General features: G+C 34.1%; 1 protein-coding gene across 1 annotated transcript; it reads left to right on the forward strand.

Annotated features, from left to right (window-relative positions):
• Positions 1-1,745: 1,745 nt before the first annotated feature.
• On the forward strand, positions 1,746-6,299 carry LOC131644923 (putative disease resistance RPP13-like protein 1). The gene is made up of 2 exons (XM_058915541.1): positions 1,746-5,663; positions 5,944-6,299. The coding sequence occupies exon 1, from the start codon at positions 1,885-1,887 to the stop codon at positions 5,635-5,637; it is 3,753 nt and encodes a 1,250-aa protein (XP_058771524.1). The 5' UTR covers positions 1,746-1,884; the 3' UTR covers positions 5,638-5,663; positions 5,944-6,299.
• Positions 6,300-17,079: the final 10,780 nt, after the last annotated feature.

Raw genomic sequence — 17,079 nt, forward strand, 5'->3', positions numbered from 1 at the left:
TTATTTTGGGCCTTTTGCTATCATTGAGAAAATAGGTATTGTTGCTTATAAGGTGTTGCTGCCACCCTCAGCCAAAATACATCCTGTCTTCCATGTGGTTAACTTGAAACTGTGCAAAGGAGAACATCACACTCAATATTTTCCACTTCCACTGCTAACTTCGGAGACTGGACCCTTGTTGGTTCCGGAGGAGATCACGGACACCAGAGTGTTGCTGCAAAAAGGGCACAAACTGTCCCAAGTCTTGGTTAAATGGGCAGGCTTACCTCACACTGAAGCAACGTGGGAAAATTAAGAAGAGCTGCAAGGAAATTTTCCCAACTTTAACCTTGAGGACAAGGTTAATTTTAATGGAGGGGGTAATGTTATGATAGAAGGCCAGAGGAATATTCCTATCACTAATGCACATGAGGGAAAAGAACACGTGTCACACGATTCAAATTATCAGGAACCAAGACGTGGCACAAGAGAGAGAATTCCTAACAGAAAATACATCACAGACTGTTAAATAGAGGCAGGATTGGGAATGAAAGTGTGTGGAATTTAGTGCATGAAAACCTAGTCTTTTCTCTCTGTGAATTTAGCAGCTTTACATGGTTGTTAGATTTTCTTGTATCTTCCTTTCCATTTGCTAATTCTAAATTTCCAGAAGATAAAAATTGTACTGAATACTTATTTGAGAATATAGTACAATTTTAGCCCAAATTATTTTGTTTATCTTTTACTGTTATTTGAAACATAACATCCTATTTATAAGAGATAATTAATTTTTTAATTTATTCAATAATCAATGTATAGGTGGCTCATCCAATACGGCCTTAAATTTATTTTCATAAAAATCATGACATGATGTGTCCTTTTGATTATTTAGTACAGTGTTTTAAAAATCGAACCGAATCGATCAAATTGAGAATCGGAGGGATTATCAATTTGATCTAATTGTTGGATCGGGTAAGTTATTGAACCGATGAGAATAAAAAAGAATTAGCCAAAATCAATAAAAATCGGTGAATCGACAGTCTTAAAAAAATTGGCGCATTAAATGCTTGTTTTTTTAATTAGACAAAAGTTGTTTTGATAATATTTTTAAAAAATAAATTTAAAATATACTTTCTTCAAAACTCATTTGGAACATCTTTCTTTCCTTAAAATTAAATTTATTTTAATATGAACTTTCTACCGTTGTGTTGTATGTGATGATTATTTTAGAATTTGAATTTAAAAAATAAGCATCTAAAATTTGTGGATTTGAATTTTTGTTTTTGTATTTTAGGATGTTTTAATATTATTTTTCATACTTTGATAACAATGTTCGTAATATTATAATTTTTTTTTTTAAATTAATGTATTACGTTGTTCTGATATATTTGTTTATTAATGTTTGAATCAAATTATTACATTGTTAATCGGATTAAAATGACTTTGAATTTTAAAGAAAATATAAACTTAGATAATGTTTCTACTCAAAATGCATGCAAGTAAGTTTTGAAAAATACATATCCGAAATAAGATTGTTTAAATAGCTCAACATGCACTCACTGATGTCTTCAGAGATGATAAACTTTATAGAAGTTTCGAATATGCATCTCGGAATAATTTTTCTTTCAAAAATGAGATGAATTGTGAATACAAGACATAGACTTCAATAATCATTTTATTCACATACAAGACATGGACTTCAATAACACTAGTAATTTCCCTTTAAAATAATAATGAATTTGAATATTACATCCAAAAAAACTGGAACCACAGAACATGCAGATGGTCTTATCCTCACTGATTGACGAGATCTATATAGTAAGGAACCGAAACAGTTGAGCTTAGAACACTCCACCTAAAACCAATTTCTGATTTTCTCACTTAAGTATCTCCTTGATCCAGATCATGGCGCTCGCTGTTTTTGGTGAAGCATGTCTCTCTGGCTTCATTGAAGTTGTCCTTGACAGGCTTGCCTCTCCTCATGTTGTTGACTTGATCCGTGGGAAGAAACTTGACATCAGTTTAGTCCAAAGGTTGAAGAACACTCTTTATGCTGTTGAAGCTGTGTTGAACGATGCTGAGCAGAAACAGATCAAAGATTCTGCTGTTAACAAATGGCTTGATAATCTCAAAGATGCTCTCTATTTTGCTGATGACATTCTCGATCACATCTCTACCAAAGCTGCTCTTTCCAACCACAACAAGCAGGTCAGTACTGTTAACTACATCTCTCGCTTTTTCAACTCTGAGGAAAGGAATTTGGTTTGTAAGCTGGAAGATATAGTTGCTAAGCTTGAATACATTCTCAATTTCAAAGATATTCTTGGCCTTCAACATATTGCAACTCATCACTCTTCCTGGAGATCTCCATCAACCTCTCTAGATTACCCATCTAACATATTTGGTAGGGATCAAGACAAACAGGCCATACTCAAATTAATCTTAGATGCTGATAATGATGTTGATGATAACATTTCTGTGATTCCCATAGTTGGTATGGGCGGGGTGGGAAAAACTACCTTAGCCCAATCTGTGTTCAACCATGATACTATAAAGCAGAAATTTGATGTTCAAGCGTGGGTTTGTGTTTCCGATGATTTCGATGAACTCAAGGTAACCAAGGCCATCTTAGAGGCAGTTGCAGGGAGTTCTTGTAATATAAATAACAAAGAGTTACTTCATCTTGATTTGAAGGAAAGACTGTCTGGAAAAACGTTCTTGATTGTTTTGGATGATGTATGGACTGACGATTATGACAGTTGGAACTCTCTTATAAGGCCTCTTCAATATGGAACTAAGGGAAGTAAAATTCTTGTAACTACCCGTATTGATAAAGTTGCTTCTATGGTCCAAACTTCTCATGCTTACCCTCTTCAACAATTGTCTGATGAAGATTGTTGGTCCGTATTTGCAAACCATGCATGTCTTCCTCAAGAAGAATCCAATGAGCATATGGTTCTCCAAAAGACTGGAAAAGAGATTGTTAGAAAATGTAAAGGATTGCCTTTAGCAGCACAATCACTTGGGGGCTTGTTGCGACGAAAGCGTGACATTAGGGACTGGAATAATATACTAAATAGCAACATTTGGGAAAATGAGAGTAAGATCATTCCAGCACTAAGAATTAGTTATCATTATCTCCCTCCCTATTTGAAACGTTGTTTCGTTTATTGTTCACTGTATCCTAAGGATTACAAGTTCGATAAAGACGAGTTGATCTTGTTGTGGATGGCTGAAGATCTTTTACCGTCTCTAAAAAATGGGAAGACTTTAGAAGAAGTTGGTAATGAGTATTTTAATGATTTAGCTTCAAGGTCGTTCTTTCAACGTTCGGGAAGTGGAAACCAATACCAGCGTTTTGTGATGCACGATCTGGTGCATGATTTAGCAACCTTGCTTGGTGGAGAATTCTATTTCAGAACAGATGAACTTGGGAAAGAATCAAAGATCAGTACCAAGACTCGTCATTTGTCATTTATTGGGTTCAGTGATCCTGTCTTGGAAAACTATGATGTTTTCAGCAGAGCAAAAAACCTTAGGACGTTTTTGACAACCAGTTTTAGATTTCCTCGAGTCAACTATGAAAAGGCACCATGCATCATTTTGGAGAATTTGAAGTGTTTAAGAGTTTTGTCATTTCAATCTTTTGATGATCTTGACTCATTGCCTGATTCAATAGATGAACTAATCCATTTGCGTTATTTGGACCTCTCTTTCACAGATATACAAACTTTGCCGGAGTCATTGTGTAATTTGTATAATCTACAAACGTTGAAGTTGTGCTATTGCGAACAACTAACCATGCTTCCAAATGACATGCAAAATCTTGTAAATTTGCGCCATCTTGATATCAGTGGAACTAATCAGTTAGAAGAGATGCCTAGAGAAATGAGCAAATTAAATCATTTGCAACATCTGAGTTGCTTTGTTGTGGGCAAGCATGAAAAGAATGGGATCAAGGAACTGGGAACATTTTCAAATCTTCATGGATCACTTTTAATTAGTAAATTGGAGAATGTTACCAACAGCTTGGAAGCATCAGAGGCACATATCATGGATAAGAAGTACCTTGAGGAATTATCGTTTGAATGGTCAAAAGACGCAAAGGACCATTTTACAAATTCACAAATTGAGATGGATATACTTGGCAAGTTACATCCTGTCAAGAAGTTGAAAAGGCTATATATAAGGGGATACAGAGGGACAAGATTTCCAGAATGGATTGGAGATCCTTCCTACCATAATTTGACTGAGATATCTTTGAATTGTTGTCATAATTGTTGCATCCTTCCACCACTTGGACAATTACGCTCTCTCAAGGACTTGAAAATCTATGAAATGAGTATGATGGAGACTATTGGATCTGAATATGGTGATTCCTTTTCAGGAATCCTCTTTCCCTCCCTTGAACGTCTGGAGTTTAGTAAGATGCCATGTTGGGAAGTGTGGCATCATTCTCATGAGTCAGATGGTTCATTTCCTGTATTAAAGTCTCTTGTGATTGTTGATTGTCCCAGATTACATGGTGGTTTGCCATCTCATCTTCCTGTTGTGGAAACAATTAAGATTGAACGTTGCAACCAACTTGACTCTTCATTCCCAAGGGCTCCTGCCATCCGTGAGTTTTGCACAATTGGAAGCAATAAAATAGGCTTGCATGAACTACCCATTTCATTGGAAGAATTAAGAATTCAAGGAAGAGAAATGACAGAGTCCGTCTTTGAAGCCATTGCCATCAGCCTAACATCTCTTCAAATTTTAGATATCAAGGACTGTTTGTCTGCGATATCATTTCCGGGGGATCGTTTACCCTTTTCCTTAAAGAGTTTTTCCATCAGAAATTCTAGTAATCTGAATTTTCCAAAGCAAAACCACCAACATGAGTCACTTCAGTCTTTGAGTATAGATAGCAGTTGCGATTCTCTCACAACCCTCCCATTGGAGATCCTTCCAAACCTCATTTCTCTTGGAATCTGTAATTGTGTAAACATAGAATGCCTTTCAGCTTCAAAAATTCTTCCAAATCTCATTGATCTTTACATTAGTGACTGTCCTAAATTTGTATCATTCCCAAGAGAAGGATTGTCTGCACCCAATTTGACAAGGTTGCATGTCGGCCGGTGCCTTAATTTAAAGTCATTGCCTTGTCACATAAATAATCTTCTTCCAAAGTTAAAAGAGTTGGAAATATGTAATTGCCCGGAGATGGAAACATTTCCTGAAGGTGGTATGCCACCTAGCTTGAGAAAACTTAAAGTTCGGAATTGCGAGAAATTATTGAGAAACCCATCTTTATCTTTCTTTGACATGCTTTCCCATCTTTCAGTTGGAGATTTACATGTTGGTGTTGAGTCCTTTCCTAACAAGGATTTTGCATTGCTGCCCCCCTCCCTTACCTCTCTAGTTCTTTACAATATGAGTTGTTTGCACACGTTGGATTGCAGAGGGCTTCTCCACCTGACGTCTCTCCAACAATTAACAATTCATTCTTGCCCAAAGCTTGAGAATATGGTGGGAGACAGGCTGCCTGCTTCTCTAATAAAACTTCAAATTTTTAGGTGTCCTATGTTGAGAGAACGATGCCTCAAAAAACACTCTCTAATTTGGCCCAAAATTTCCCACATCCGACGTATTGAGGTTAACTACAGATGGATTTAGCAAGCTCAAACTTGGATTTTAAACAGGTAATTGTTCTGCACTCTTTACTTGGATTTCTATTATTTACTAAATAGACTCCAATGTTTGTGTTAGTATTATCTGTACATCTGTATTACTATAAGATACTGCAATTTTTAATTTTATTTACTACCTGTGCTGGATTAAAATGTATAAATAGTTTTACAATGCTCTCCGGCCCTTCGTAATTGTGTTTTCTTACTCTATGTATTGAAATATGATAATGAGAGATTTGTTATTTTCTTATATGAAATTTATGTTGAAGTTAAGTTTTATTTGCTAATGCAGCTGCCAGAGTTCTACTACTAATTTCCAAGTCACATTTTGAAGGCCTTGCACACATCCTCGGCTTTTGATGGTCTTTGCTACTTAGATGTTTTGGTTTTAGATTCCTATGCTGTTTGAAACACATTGGAATTAGTTTTCTTGATCAGTTTCCAGTGATTTCAGTTTGTGTAACTTGTTATGTGAGAGCCTAAAAAAACAATTGTACCAGATTAATAATTATAAGGATATATTGTAAGTTGTGCTTTACATGTTTGATTTATGGCTCCTTGAATAAGGGTCCTTTGTGATTCTACAGCTTCCATGTTTTAAAGAACTGGTAGCTTTTATTTATCATTGAGGTGTGGAACTTTAGCATCCATGTCTTAAAGAACTTTTCAAATGCCTTTACTGTTTTGCTTCGAAGAAATGGTAGCTTTTGTTTATCATTGAAGTATGGTACTCTAACATCTGGGTTTGGATGCACAAAGATGATAAACATGATGAAATTTTAGTCGCTAATTATGTCATTGTCATCAATCTTTTTCGTGACTGATTTTCTGAATTTCGATTTTTCTTTTATATTTAGATTTTATGATATTATAATTTTTTTGTTATACATAAATATTATGATAATTTTTGTCTAATTGGTGTCACTTTTAAATAATTAAATAAAAACTACAATAAAAAAGTTAATGTGTCACTTTTATGTCATTAAAAATGTTTATTAATTAATAATTATAATGAGACATTTAAATGATAATCTTCATAAGATGGAGATGTGTTTTTTTTTATTTAATTTTTTTTTCAGGGAAGAATTGAATATTAACTCGATAAATTTTAAAAATGTTAAACAAACCAACCTTTTTAGTTACACTTAACAATTGTTTGGAATAGTTTAGGACAAAAACTAAAATTTGCTGTAAAGAGGTAAGCTCTACTCCCTCCGGTCTCAAATATAAGAAAATTTGTAAAAAAACTCAACCTTTAAGGAGAATGTCTCAATGCATTTAATTCTTACTCTCTTTCTAATTCTACCCCTATTTTTTGCTTTGAAAATTGTTGTAAAAATTTAAAATGTAAAAAATTGTAGGGGTATATGTGGAACAGTGACATTGAATGTAATAAATATTGATTTTTTTTGCTTATAATTAAGACTATAGATTTTTTTTCTTGCTTATATTTGAGACCGGAGGGAGTATGTGGTAATTTTTTGCTCTTTTAATACAAGGGCATTACTTATCCAATCTCATTCACCACAATGAAAAGTAATAAATATTCTTGAATGTTAGAGATCTTTTTCCGAACTCATTTATATTACGCACTCTCATGCTTTCATGAATAAACCATATCATGTTGTTTAAAATTACATGAGATACATCTCGGTATCTATATTAGACTTAATTCAGAGGTGCATCTATGTAATAGTCTTTATTTCAAAAATCAATGAATTTTACTGAGATGTATCTTCGGAATACTCATAATAAACTTAAATGATAAACCAATAACAATTGCAGAAAGTTGAAGAAAAATACAAATTAACATCAAAATATGTAACATTACATAGATAATCGTTAACATATATTTAACATTACATTTCATCACAATGTTGTAACATAATTAGAATATCTTCGATCGATATTCTGTGTCGGCCAAAGGGTTAATACCACGAGACCCAATTATCCAACCAGCTTCATTGAGTCCAATGTATAAATACATTCACAAAGAGTTTTTCAAGTAAACTAACTTGGCCGTTGGATTGCTCGCTATGCAGGTATCCCTATTGTCGCACCCTAAATTTTGACCCAAGCTCTTTCATCTGATTCATTTGCATTAGCATATCAATTCAACTGCATCCAAAATAAATTTCGACTCCGCACATTTGCATTTTTAAATCAATGTTTAAATTCACAATTGATTTCTCATTATTTTATCTAATAATCATTTTCTTTTTCTTTTGTTCTTATTAAACATTGCATCTTTATTTACCTATTAATGATTTAAGCTTACATTCTCTTTTCTGATTTCTTTTATTGGTTTAATGATTAAATTGATATTTAATTATTATTATCCATTTAATTTAAAATTAAGAAGGAGATATGTGATTCGTATTATAGGTATAAAAAAAAGAGAAAAAAAAACTTTTGTTACATAATCTTATCTTTTATTGCTATACAAATCAAGTCTGTTGCACAAAAACTCCAAGGTTTATGCTGCTCCAATATGAGAGCCTGCATACCACTGCCCCATCACCATAACAGCCCAAAAACACCTGCTTCTTGCTGCTCCACTATCCCAGCATCTCTGCACAAAACCCTGCTTCTTGCTGTCCACAATGCTCCAAAACTTTCACCTAAATGGATCAAAACAAAAACAACATAAGAAAGACACTAAGGCAGTGTTACAAAGGTGTTCAAATCTTCTCACAATTTCCCCCCAAAACCCTTTTCAAATTCCTCTCTAAAACCCTAATCTGAGCCTATAAAAAGGGGAGGCACACACGAAAATCAGGGCGGAAGCCACCAAAACCTAATCTCTGAGTAAGCTCCACAAAACCAGCCTCATATCCTCACAACTCACCTTATCTCTTCCGAAAAATCATTATCTAGTAACAACATCAAACCTCAACAACCAAGTCACTCATTTAGCCGACACATACACATCACTCACACAGAGAAACCACAGCTCCACATAACCACAACACATCTGCATATCGAAACGAAAGGGAGTGCGAGTTTGTACCTGATAAAAGAACCGTCACTTCCGGGAGGATTCAGAAGGATTTGCAACATCAAACACCAACGCGGACTTCACCTCGTTAACATACGAGCTAGTAACCCCTTATGATTTTTGTCAATTGTTTGTAGTTTTGATTTATTGTTCTTCGTTGTGTTTGTTGTATCAGAATCGGATTTCTTTGTTCGAGCTCTAGACTGTTGTTGTATGAACCATGGTTTTGCGTTGTTCTTAGATTAGAGAAGTTTTGTTATGCTGCCGTTTCGTAATCGAGAGATTGAGACGAAAACACGGAGAGATCGAGTGAGCGAGAGAGATAGAAAGCGTGTTCAAACACAGAGAAATCGAAAGATATTTGATTTCTTTGAGTATGTTTTGTAAACAGATTCGTGGGAAAGGATGAGAGGAAGGTGATGAGAGTGAGCGGCGGCTTGCTGTGGTTGTTTTAGATTTTTATTTTTTTTACTTTAGTTAGATTCTGGGCCGATTTCTAATGAACTTAAAGCCCATCAGTTTTTCGATGCTCACCCCCCTCGTTTCAGCGCTCACCCCTCCGATTGGACTATAGTTTAATTTTTGGGATTTTTGTGATGGGCCTTTATGTTGTTTATTTAATTTTCTTTTTATGACAAAAATACAAAAAAAACGTGTTTTAAGATTATATTTTATTTCTTATATTATCAAAAATACCAAAAATATTTCATTAGACTTTATTTTAATATCAAAACATCAAAAATATGTTAGTTTTATGGTTCTTATTAAAAATACCAAAAAACATTAGATTAATATTTCAATCCAAAAAATCAACAAATCTTGGTCCAACGCCAAGGCGATTATAATAAACTTCTCGATCCAAAGTCGAGTTTCTTTTCAAAATCTCTTTTCTTAACCACATCGAAAGATCGAGTGACAAGAAGTGTACACCTCTTGAATACCTCGATTCTTTTGAATTAACACTTTTTTTTTAAAAAAAAACCTTTCATTAAACAAATTAAGAGAACAAGTGACAAGAAGTGAACACCTCTTGAATACCTTGATTCTTTTGGATTAAAACATTAAATAAAAAGCTTTCTTAATTAAATCGAAGTGATCAAGTGACAAGGAGTGCACACCTCTTGAATACCTTTGATCCTTTGAATCAAACTTTAAAAATTATTTCTTAATTAAATCGAAGTGATCGAGTGACAAGAAGTGCACACCTCTTGAATACCTTTGATCCTTTGAGTCAAACTAAAAAAATTCTTTCTTAATCAAATTGAAGTGATCGAGTGACAAGAAGTGCACACCTCTTGAATACCTTTGATCCTTTGAACCAAACACTAAACATCCGTCATAAGATTAACCAACAAACTCGTAGTTTTTTATCCCGAACTACGGTCGCTCTGACTTTCCCATTGCACGAGGGAATACGTAGGCACAAGATACAAATGTCTTGGCGAGCATAATAATAAAAAATCTTTCCTTTCTCTTTCACAATAATAAAAAATAAAATCCTTTTTCTTTTCTCTTTTATTGATTAATAAACTAAAGAACACAAACATTACGCAAACACTCATTCATAAAACTAGCTAAATGGGTCCCATCGAGTACGATGGAGGTGAGGGGTGCTAATACCTTCCCCTTGCTTAACCGACTCCCGAACCCTAATTTGGTTGCGATGACCATATTATCCATTTGTTTTTATTCATGGGTTTTATTCGATATTTTCCCTTTCCTTTTTGGAACAAATAAAGATCGGTGGCGACTCTGTTCTTTTTCGAGTGTGTAGACACCTCGAGTAATTTTTAGCGCTACACCTATAACACCCTTTATTTTTATTAATTAATTTAGTAGAACTCTATATTTTAATTTAGGGTTAAATATACACCCCTAATTGCCACATTGCAATAAAGATTTCTTATGACTACCAAGGTGCAAGTCCACGTGATATTGTTTAAATCCACATCATATTTTTTAAATCCAAGTCATATTTTATTTTTATATTTTTTAAATAAAATTTATCAATTAATCATTTTATTTTTTTAAGAGTAATTATTTAAACAAAATTTACCATGAACATTGTTGGGCTAGGCTTATGGCCTATTTACTTTAGGCCTGTTATCAGTTTATAAGCTAAGTGCTTGTTTGATTTATAAACATTAATTTTGTTTATATAAGAATCGATGTAGGACTCGCATTTTCCAAGACTTTCATTTTTTGAAGAGATTTAATCATCATAATTCTCGTGATTATAGTAACAGGCAAATCAATCAAAATAGTATTATGATATTCATCGTATTCTGAAGAGACTCTACCCATTATACCATATTCTCTTATTGCTATTTTCCTTTGACCCATCAACTTTCATTTTCCAATTTATTTTCATCGTTTACATCTTCATGATCCTTTATTACTAGTATTATGATTTTTCCTTACTCTATGGAAACTTAGATTAAAGCTTCTTATGTTGTTTTTGCATTCTTCTCTGCTTTATTCCTTGGATTTTGAAAATTCAATGAATGTTTCATTTGAATGGTTTTTTGTGTATGCAAGATTGTTTGATGCAGCTTTGAAAGTTATTGTTTTGATTGCTTGTCTGTTTTCCAATCCAATCATCATAATCAGTCCTAGTTGGTTCTTTCAAGAAATTCATTTGCGTAGAAAATACTAGAAAAAAAGTACATTAAACTAATTATATCAATAGAATATGGCATCGACAAAGAGTGAATGTAGCAGGAGAAAGTATATGGCACTAACCTTGTTCAATGAGTGAGATTGGGAGTTTGGTTAATTTCTTTCGTCCTCGAGATGATTCTAAGACTAGAAGATGAAAATATAGATAGCTGTGAAACACTAAAAAAATATAGATTGTATATTTTCATGATATTGACATGGATAGTGGTTGAAAAGCTACTACTGAGATATCACTAAATTGTCAAAGATGTTGTTCTTCCAACACAAAATTCTGCTACTACATCAAAACACTCGAGGCTATTATCGAATGTTGAAGTTGGTTCTAGTAGTTTAAATTTGTCGGAACTTGAACTTGATTTCAAAGGGTGTTTGTATACTCATTGTATGGTGTATAGAATATGGTTTTTATTACTACAAAATAATTGGAAGGTGTAAACAAATAGAGTCTTTGAGAGTTTATAGTTCCAATTATATACTGATACACATAGTTTTTATTATACCTTTTTTTGGTTCTACTATCTTATACATGTATTGTATTTTTCTTTCTATGTGTTGATTAAGGGTATGTGTTGATTAAGGGTCTATTTGGTTCAAATGAGGGGAAGGGAAGGGAAGAAATTTTAGTGGAGGGAAAGGAAGGGGAGGGGAGGGGTGGGGTGAATTTTTTGTATATATATATATATATATATATATATATATATATATATATATATATATATATATATATATATATATATATATATATATATATATATATATATATATATATATATATATATATATATGCGCGTGTGTGTGTTTGGTTCAAACGAGGGGAGGGGAGGTAAGGGATTTCGTTTAAAAATATGTTTGGTTCACGAGGGGAGGGGAGAGAATTTAATAATAATTTATAATTTTATCCTTGTAATTTTATATAAGTGATATGATATTCAATTGTAAAACTTCCATAAATATTTTCTTGGAAATAATATTTGTATAATTAAATGATTAAAAAGTCATAACTTATCGTATAATATTAAAAAAATTGAGTACACTTGATTCATATTATAACTCTCGACACAAAATAAACTATGCGTTGATTACAACTTTTGAATATATAAATGAAAATAATAAAAAACAAAAAATTATAGTAATTATAATTTTTACTAAATAAAAAAATAAAAAATAATTTGAAGGTGAAGGTGGAGAATAATTATAATAAGTTGATGGAAGCAATAGAGAAAAAATCACAAAAAAAAAGTAGGAACATGAAAGAAAATAATATTTTTAAAATAATAAAATAAAATTGAGGATATTTTAGTAAATATATTAATTAAATTAATATTAAAACTCAGATCCCCTCCCCTCTGAATCCCCCTGATTCGGGAGAACGCAAAAAGTGTCATTTGGAGAGATTTTGCTCCCCTCCCCTCCTAAAAATTGAACCAAACACATTTCATTTTAAATATTCCCTCCCCTCCCCTCGCTCTACCTCGAACCAAACACACGCTAATGGAATTTAGTTTTTGTTAGAACAAGAATTGTTCTTATCAATATTCTTAGTTTTGATGATAACAATGAATATGAATTTTGCTTAAGATAATGTGGTACTCTAATCCTATGCAATTTCTATTTCAGGAAATATACAAAGAGTATGCACAAATCAACGCTCAGAAGCTATGACTCAAGAAGTTCAGAATGCAACATAAAAACATGCTCTCGCAAGACATCAGAAGATGGTCAAGCAGAATCAGAACATGGTCTATTGAAGCATCAGAAGAACATGAGTTCAGAAGCAGAAGCACTGAAGTTCTCATGGTATCACGCTAGAAGCACTTCAATGTCAGAAGACAAGAAGATGCTCTGCACCAAGCTGTATTGACTCCGAAGATTCAAACATTGTATCTACAAAAGATCAAATCAGAATCAAGTACAAGATGGCAGGCTACGCTGACTGACAAAAAGAACGTTAGAAGCTATTAACGGCAAAGTCAGTTAAAGCAGGAAAAGCAAGGCTCGAGGTAGTTGACAAAAGAGTGAAACATTAAATGCAATGATGTACGGATTACGCAACGCATTAAATGCTTCCAACAGTCATCTTCTCAAACGCCTATAAATAGAAGTTTTGATGAAAAGTTGAATACAGCACTTTGCGCAAACATACAGAAACGCTGTCAAATTCAAAAGCTCTCAAACTTCATCTCCAACCTCACTTATTGCTGTTGTAATATATTAGTGAGATTAAGCTAAAACTTTAAGAGAAATATCACTGTTGTGATTATAGCTTTTTAAGAAGGATTGTAAAACTCTTAGAAGAATTTGTTTACATTTATTTGTAACGAACTAGAGGAGATCAAGTTGTGATCGGATTCTCTAGAAGTCTTAGAGGTTATCTAAGCATTGTGTTCCTAGAGTGATCAAGGTGTGATCAGAATACTCTAGAAGACTTAGAGGGTATCTAAGTGGAAAACCATTGTAATCTTATGTGATTAGTGGATTAAATCCTCAGTTGAGGTAAATCACCTTGTCAAGGGTGGACTGGAGTAGTTTAGTTAACAACGAACCAAGATAAAAATCATTGTGCAAATTGTTTTTATCTTAAGAGTTTTTAAACTACACTTATTCAAACCCCCCCTTTCTAAGTGTTTTTCTATCCTTCAATTGGCATCAGAGCGCCGGTTCTAAGGTGCAAGCACTTAACCGTGTTAGAAAAGATTCAGGAAGATAAAAACGCTAAGTTAAGATGGTTGAAACTCCTCCACCTACATCTACATATGGCTCTGCTGAGCAATACAATGGTAACAATGGTTATGCCGCTAGACTGCCAGTATTCGATGGTGAGAACTTTGAATATTGGAAAGATAAACTTGAAAGTTACTTTCTTGGTTTAGATGGTGACTTATGGGATCTTCTGTTGGATGGTTACACACATCCAGTTAAAGCTAGTGGTGTAAAGCTGACAAGACAAGAAATGAAGGATGATCAAAAGAAGCAATTCAAGAATCATCACAAGTCAAGGACTGTTTTGCTGAATGCTATCTCTCATGCTGAATATGAGAAGATATCTAACAGGGAAACTGCCCATGATATATATGAATCATTGAAAATGACTCATGAGGGAAATGCCCAAGTCAAGGAGACCAAAGCTCTTGCCTTGATCCAGAAGTATGAAGCCTTCAAGATGGAGGATGATGAAAACATTGAAAGAATGTTCTCAAGATTTCAAACTCTAATTGCTGGATTAAGAGTGCTTGACAAGGGATACACAAAAGCTGATCATGTCAAGAAGATTATCAAAAGCTTGCCCAGAAGATGGGGCCCAATGGTGACGACATTCAAGATAGCAAAGGATCTGATTGAAGTCTCTTTGGAAGAGCTGATCAGTGCCCCGAGGAGTCATGAGATTGAGTTGGATTCTAATGAACCTCAGAAGAAAGGTAAGTCTATTGCATTAAAATCTAATTTTAAAAAATGCAATAACACTTTTCAGGCTGAAGAAGAAGATTCTGAAGAATCAGAATCAGAAGAAGAAGATGAACTGTCCATGATCTCCAGAAGGGTAAACCGACTCTGAAAGAGCTAGTAAAGGAAGTTCAAGAACTTCAAAATTTCTAAGAAGCTTGAGAAAGGAGAATCTTCTGGAAGCAGAAGATATGACAAGAAGAAGGCCACTTGTTATGAGTGCAATGAGCCAGGTCACTACAAGAATGAGTGTCCAAAGCTTCAGAAGGAGAAGCCCAAAAAGAAGTTTCATAAGAAGAAAGGTCTTATGGCTACCTGGGACGATTCAGATTCATCAAAATCAGAATCAGACTCTGAAGGCGAGCAGGCAAACATTGCACTGATGGCCACAGTTGATGATGGATCAGAATCTACATCAGAATCAGATTCTGAAGAGGTATTTTCTGAACTGACTAGAGAAGAGTTAATTTCCAGTCTAACAGAACTTCTGGAACTCAAAGCTTAGCTTAGTATCAAATACAAAAAGCTGAAAAAGCTGTTTGAATTTGAAACTAAGAAGCTGGAAGTGGAAAATTCTGAATTGAAGGAAAAAGTTTTAAAATTATCCAAAGATGTTGGATCTCCTTTTGATTCAGAAAAGTCCATTCCTAGCCTGAACCATATTCTGAAAGAATATGACTTGAGCTTCAGGAAGTTCTTATCTAGAAGTATTGGCAGAAGTCAACGTGCTTCTATGATATATGCTGTTTCTGGAAACAAGAGAGTTGGCATTGGTTATGAGGGTGAAACCCCATACAAACTTGAACGTGTTGATGATATGAAAATCACATACAAGCCATTGTATGATCAGTTCAAGTATGGCCACTCCCATGATATTAGGCTCACATCACATGCCAAAAGCTTTCACATAACACCCACTAAGAAGCATGTGACACAACCTAGAAAATATCATGTAACTCAGAACAAATATTATCATGTTGTTCCTCCTATTATTTATAATACTAAACCCAAGTTCAATCAGAACTTGAGGAGAACTAACAAGAAAGGACCTAAGAAAATGTGGGTACCTAAGGACAAGATTATTCCTGTTGCAGATATCCTTGGCTGCAAAGAAAAAAAGGAAAGCACGTCATGGTACCTGGACTCTGGGTGCTCTCGACACATGACGGGAAGAAGGTCTATGTTCCAAGACCTGGTGCTTAAATCTGCTGGAGAAGTTAAGTTTGGAGGAGATCAGAAGGGCAAGATAATTGGCTCTGGAACCATAAGTACTGGTAACTCTCCTTCTATAACTAATGTTCTTCTGGTAGATGGATTAGCTTATAACTTATTGTCCATAAGTCAATTAAGTGACAATGGTTATGACATAATCTTTAATAAAAAGTCTTGTAAGGCTGTAAGTCAGAAGGATGGCTCAATCCTATTTACAGGCAAGAGAAAGAACAACATTTACAAGATTGATCTTCAAGATCTTAAGAATCAGAAGGTAACTTGTATTATGTCTGTTAGTGAAGAGTAATGGGTCTGGCACAGAAGATTAGGCCATGCTAGTTTGATAAAGATTTCTCAGATTAACAAACTAAATCTGGTCAGAGGACTCCTTAATCTGAAATATAAATCAGATGCTCTTTGTGAAGCATGTCAGAAGGGCAAGTTCTCCAAACCTGCATTCAAGTCTGAGAATATTGTCTCTTCCTCTAGGCCGCTAGAACTTCTGCACATTGATCTGTTTGGCCCAGTCAAAACAGCATCTGTCAGAGGGAAGAAATATGGATTAGTCATCGTAGATGATTATAGCCGTTGGACATGGGTAAAGTTCTTAAAACACAAGGATGAGTCTCATTCAGTGTTCTTTGAATTCTGCACTCAGATTCAATCTGAGAAAGAGTGTAAAATCATAAAGGTCAGAAGTGATCATGGTGGTGAATTTGAGAACAGATTCTTTGAGGAGTTCTTCAAAGAAAATTGTATTGCCCATGATTTCTCTTGTCCTAGAACTCCACAACAAAATGGAGTTGTAGAACGAAAGAATATGGCTCTACAAGAAATGGCCAGAACCATGATAAATGAAACCAATATGGCTAAGCATTTCTGGGCAGAAGCAATAAACACTGCGTGTTATATTCAGAATAGAATCTTTATTAGACCTATTCTAAATAAGACTCCTTATGAATTGTGGAAGAACAGAAAGCCCAACATTTCATACTTTCATCCTTTTGGATGTGTGTGTTTTATTCTGAATTCTAAATATCATCTTGGTAAGTTTGATTCTAAGGCACAAAAGTGTTTCCTTCTTGGATATTCTGAACT

This window comes from Vicia villosa, linkage group LG1 (assembly GCF_029867415.1).
Source record: "Vicia villosa cultivar HV-30 ecotype Madison, WI linkage group LG1, Vvil1.0, whole genome shotgun sequence".
NCBI lineage: Eukaryota > Viridiplantae > Streptophyta > Magnoliopsida > Fabales > Fabaceae > Vicia > Vicia villosa.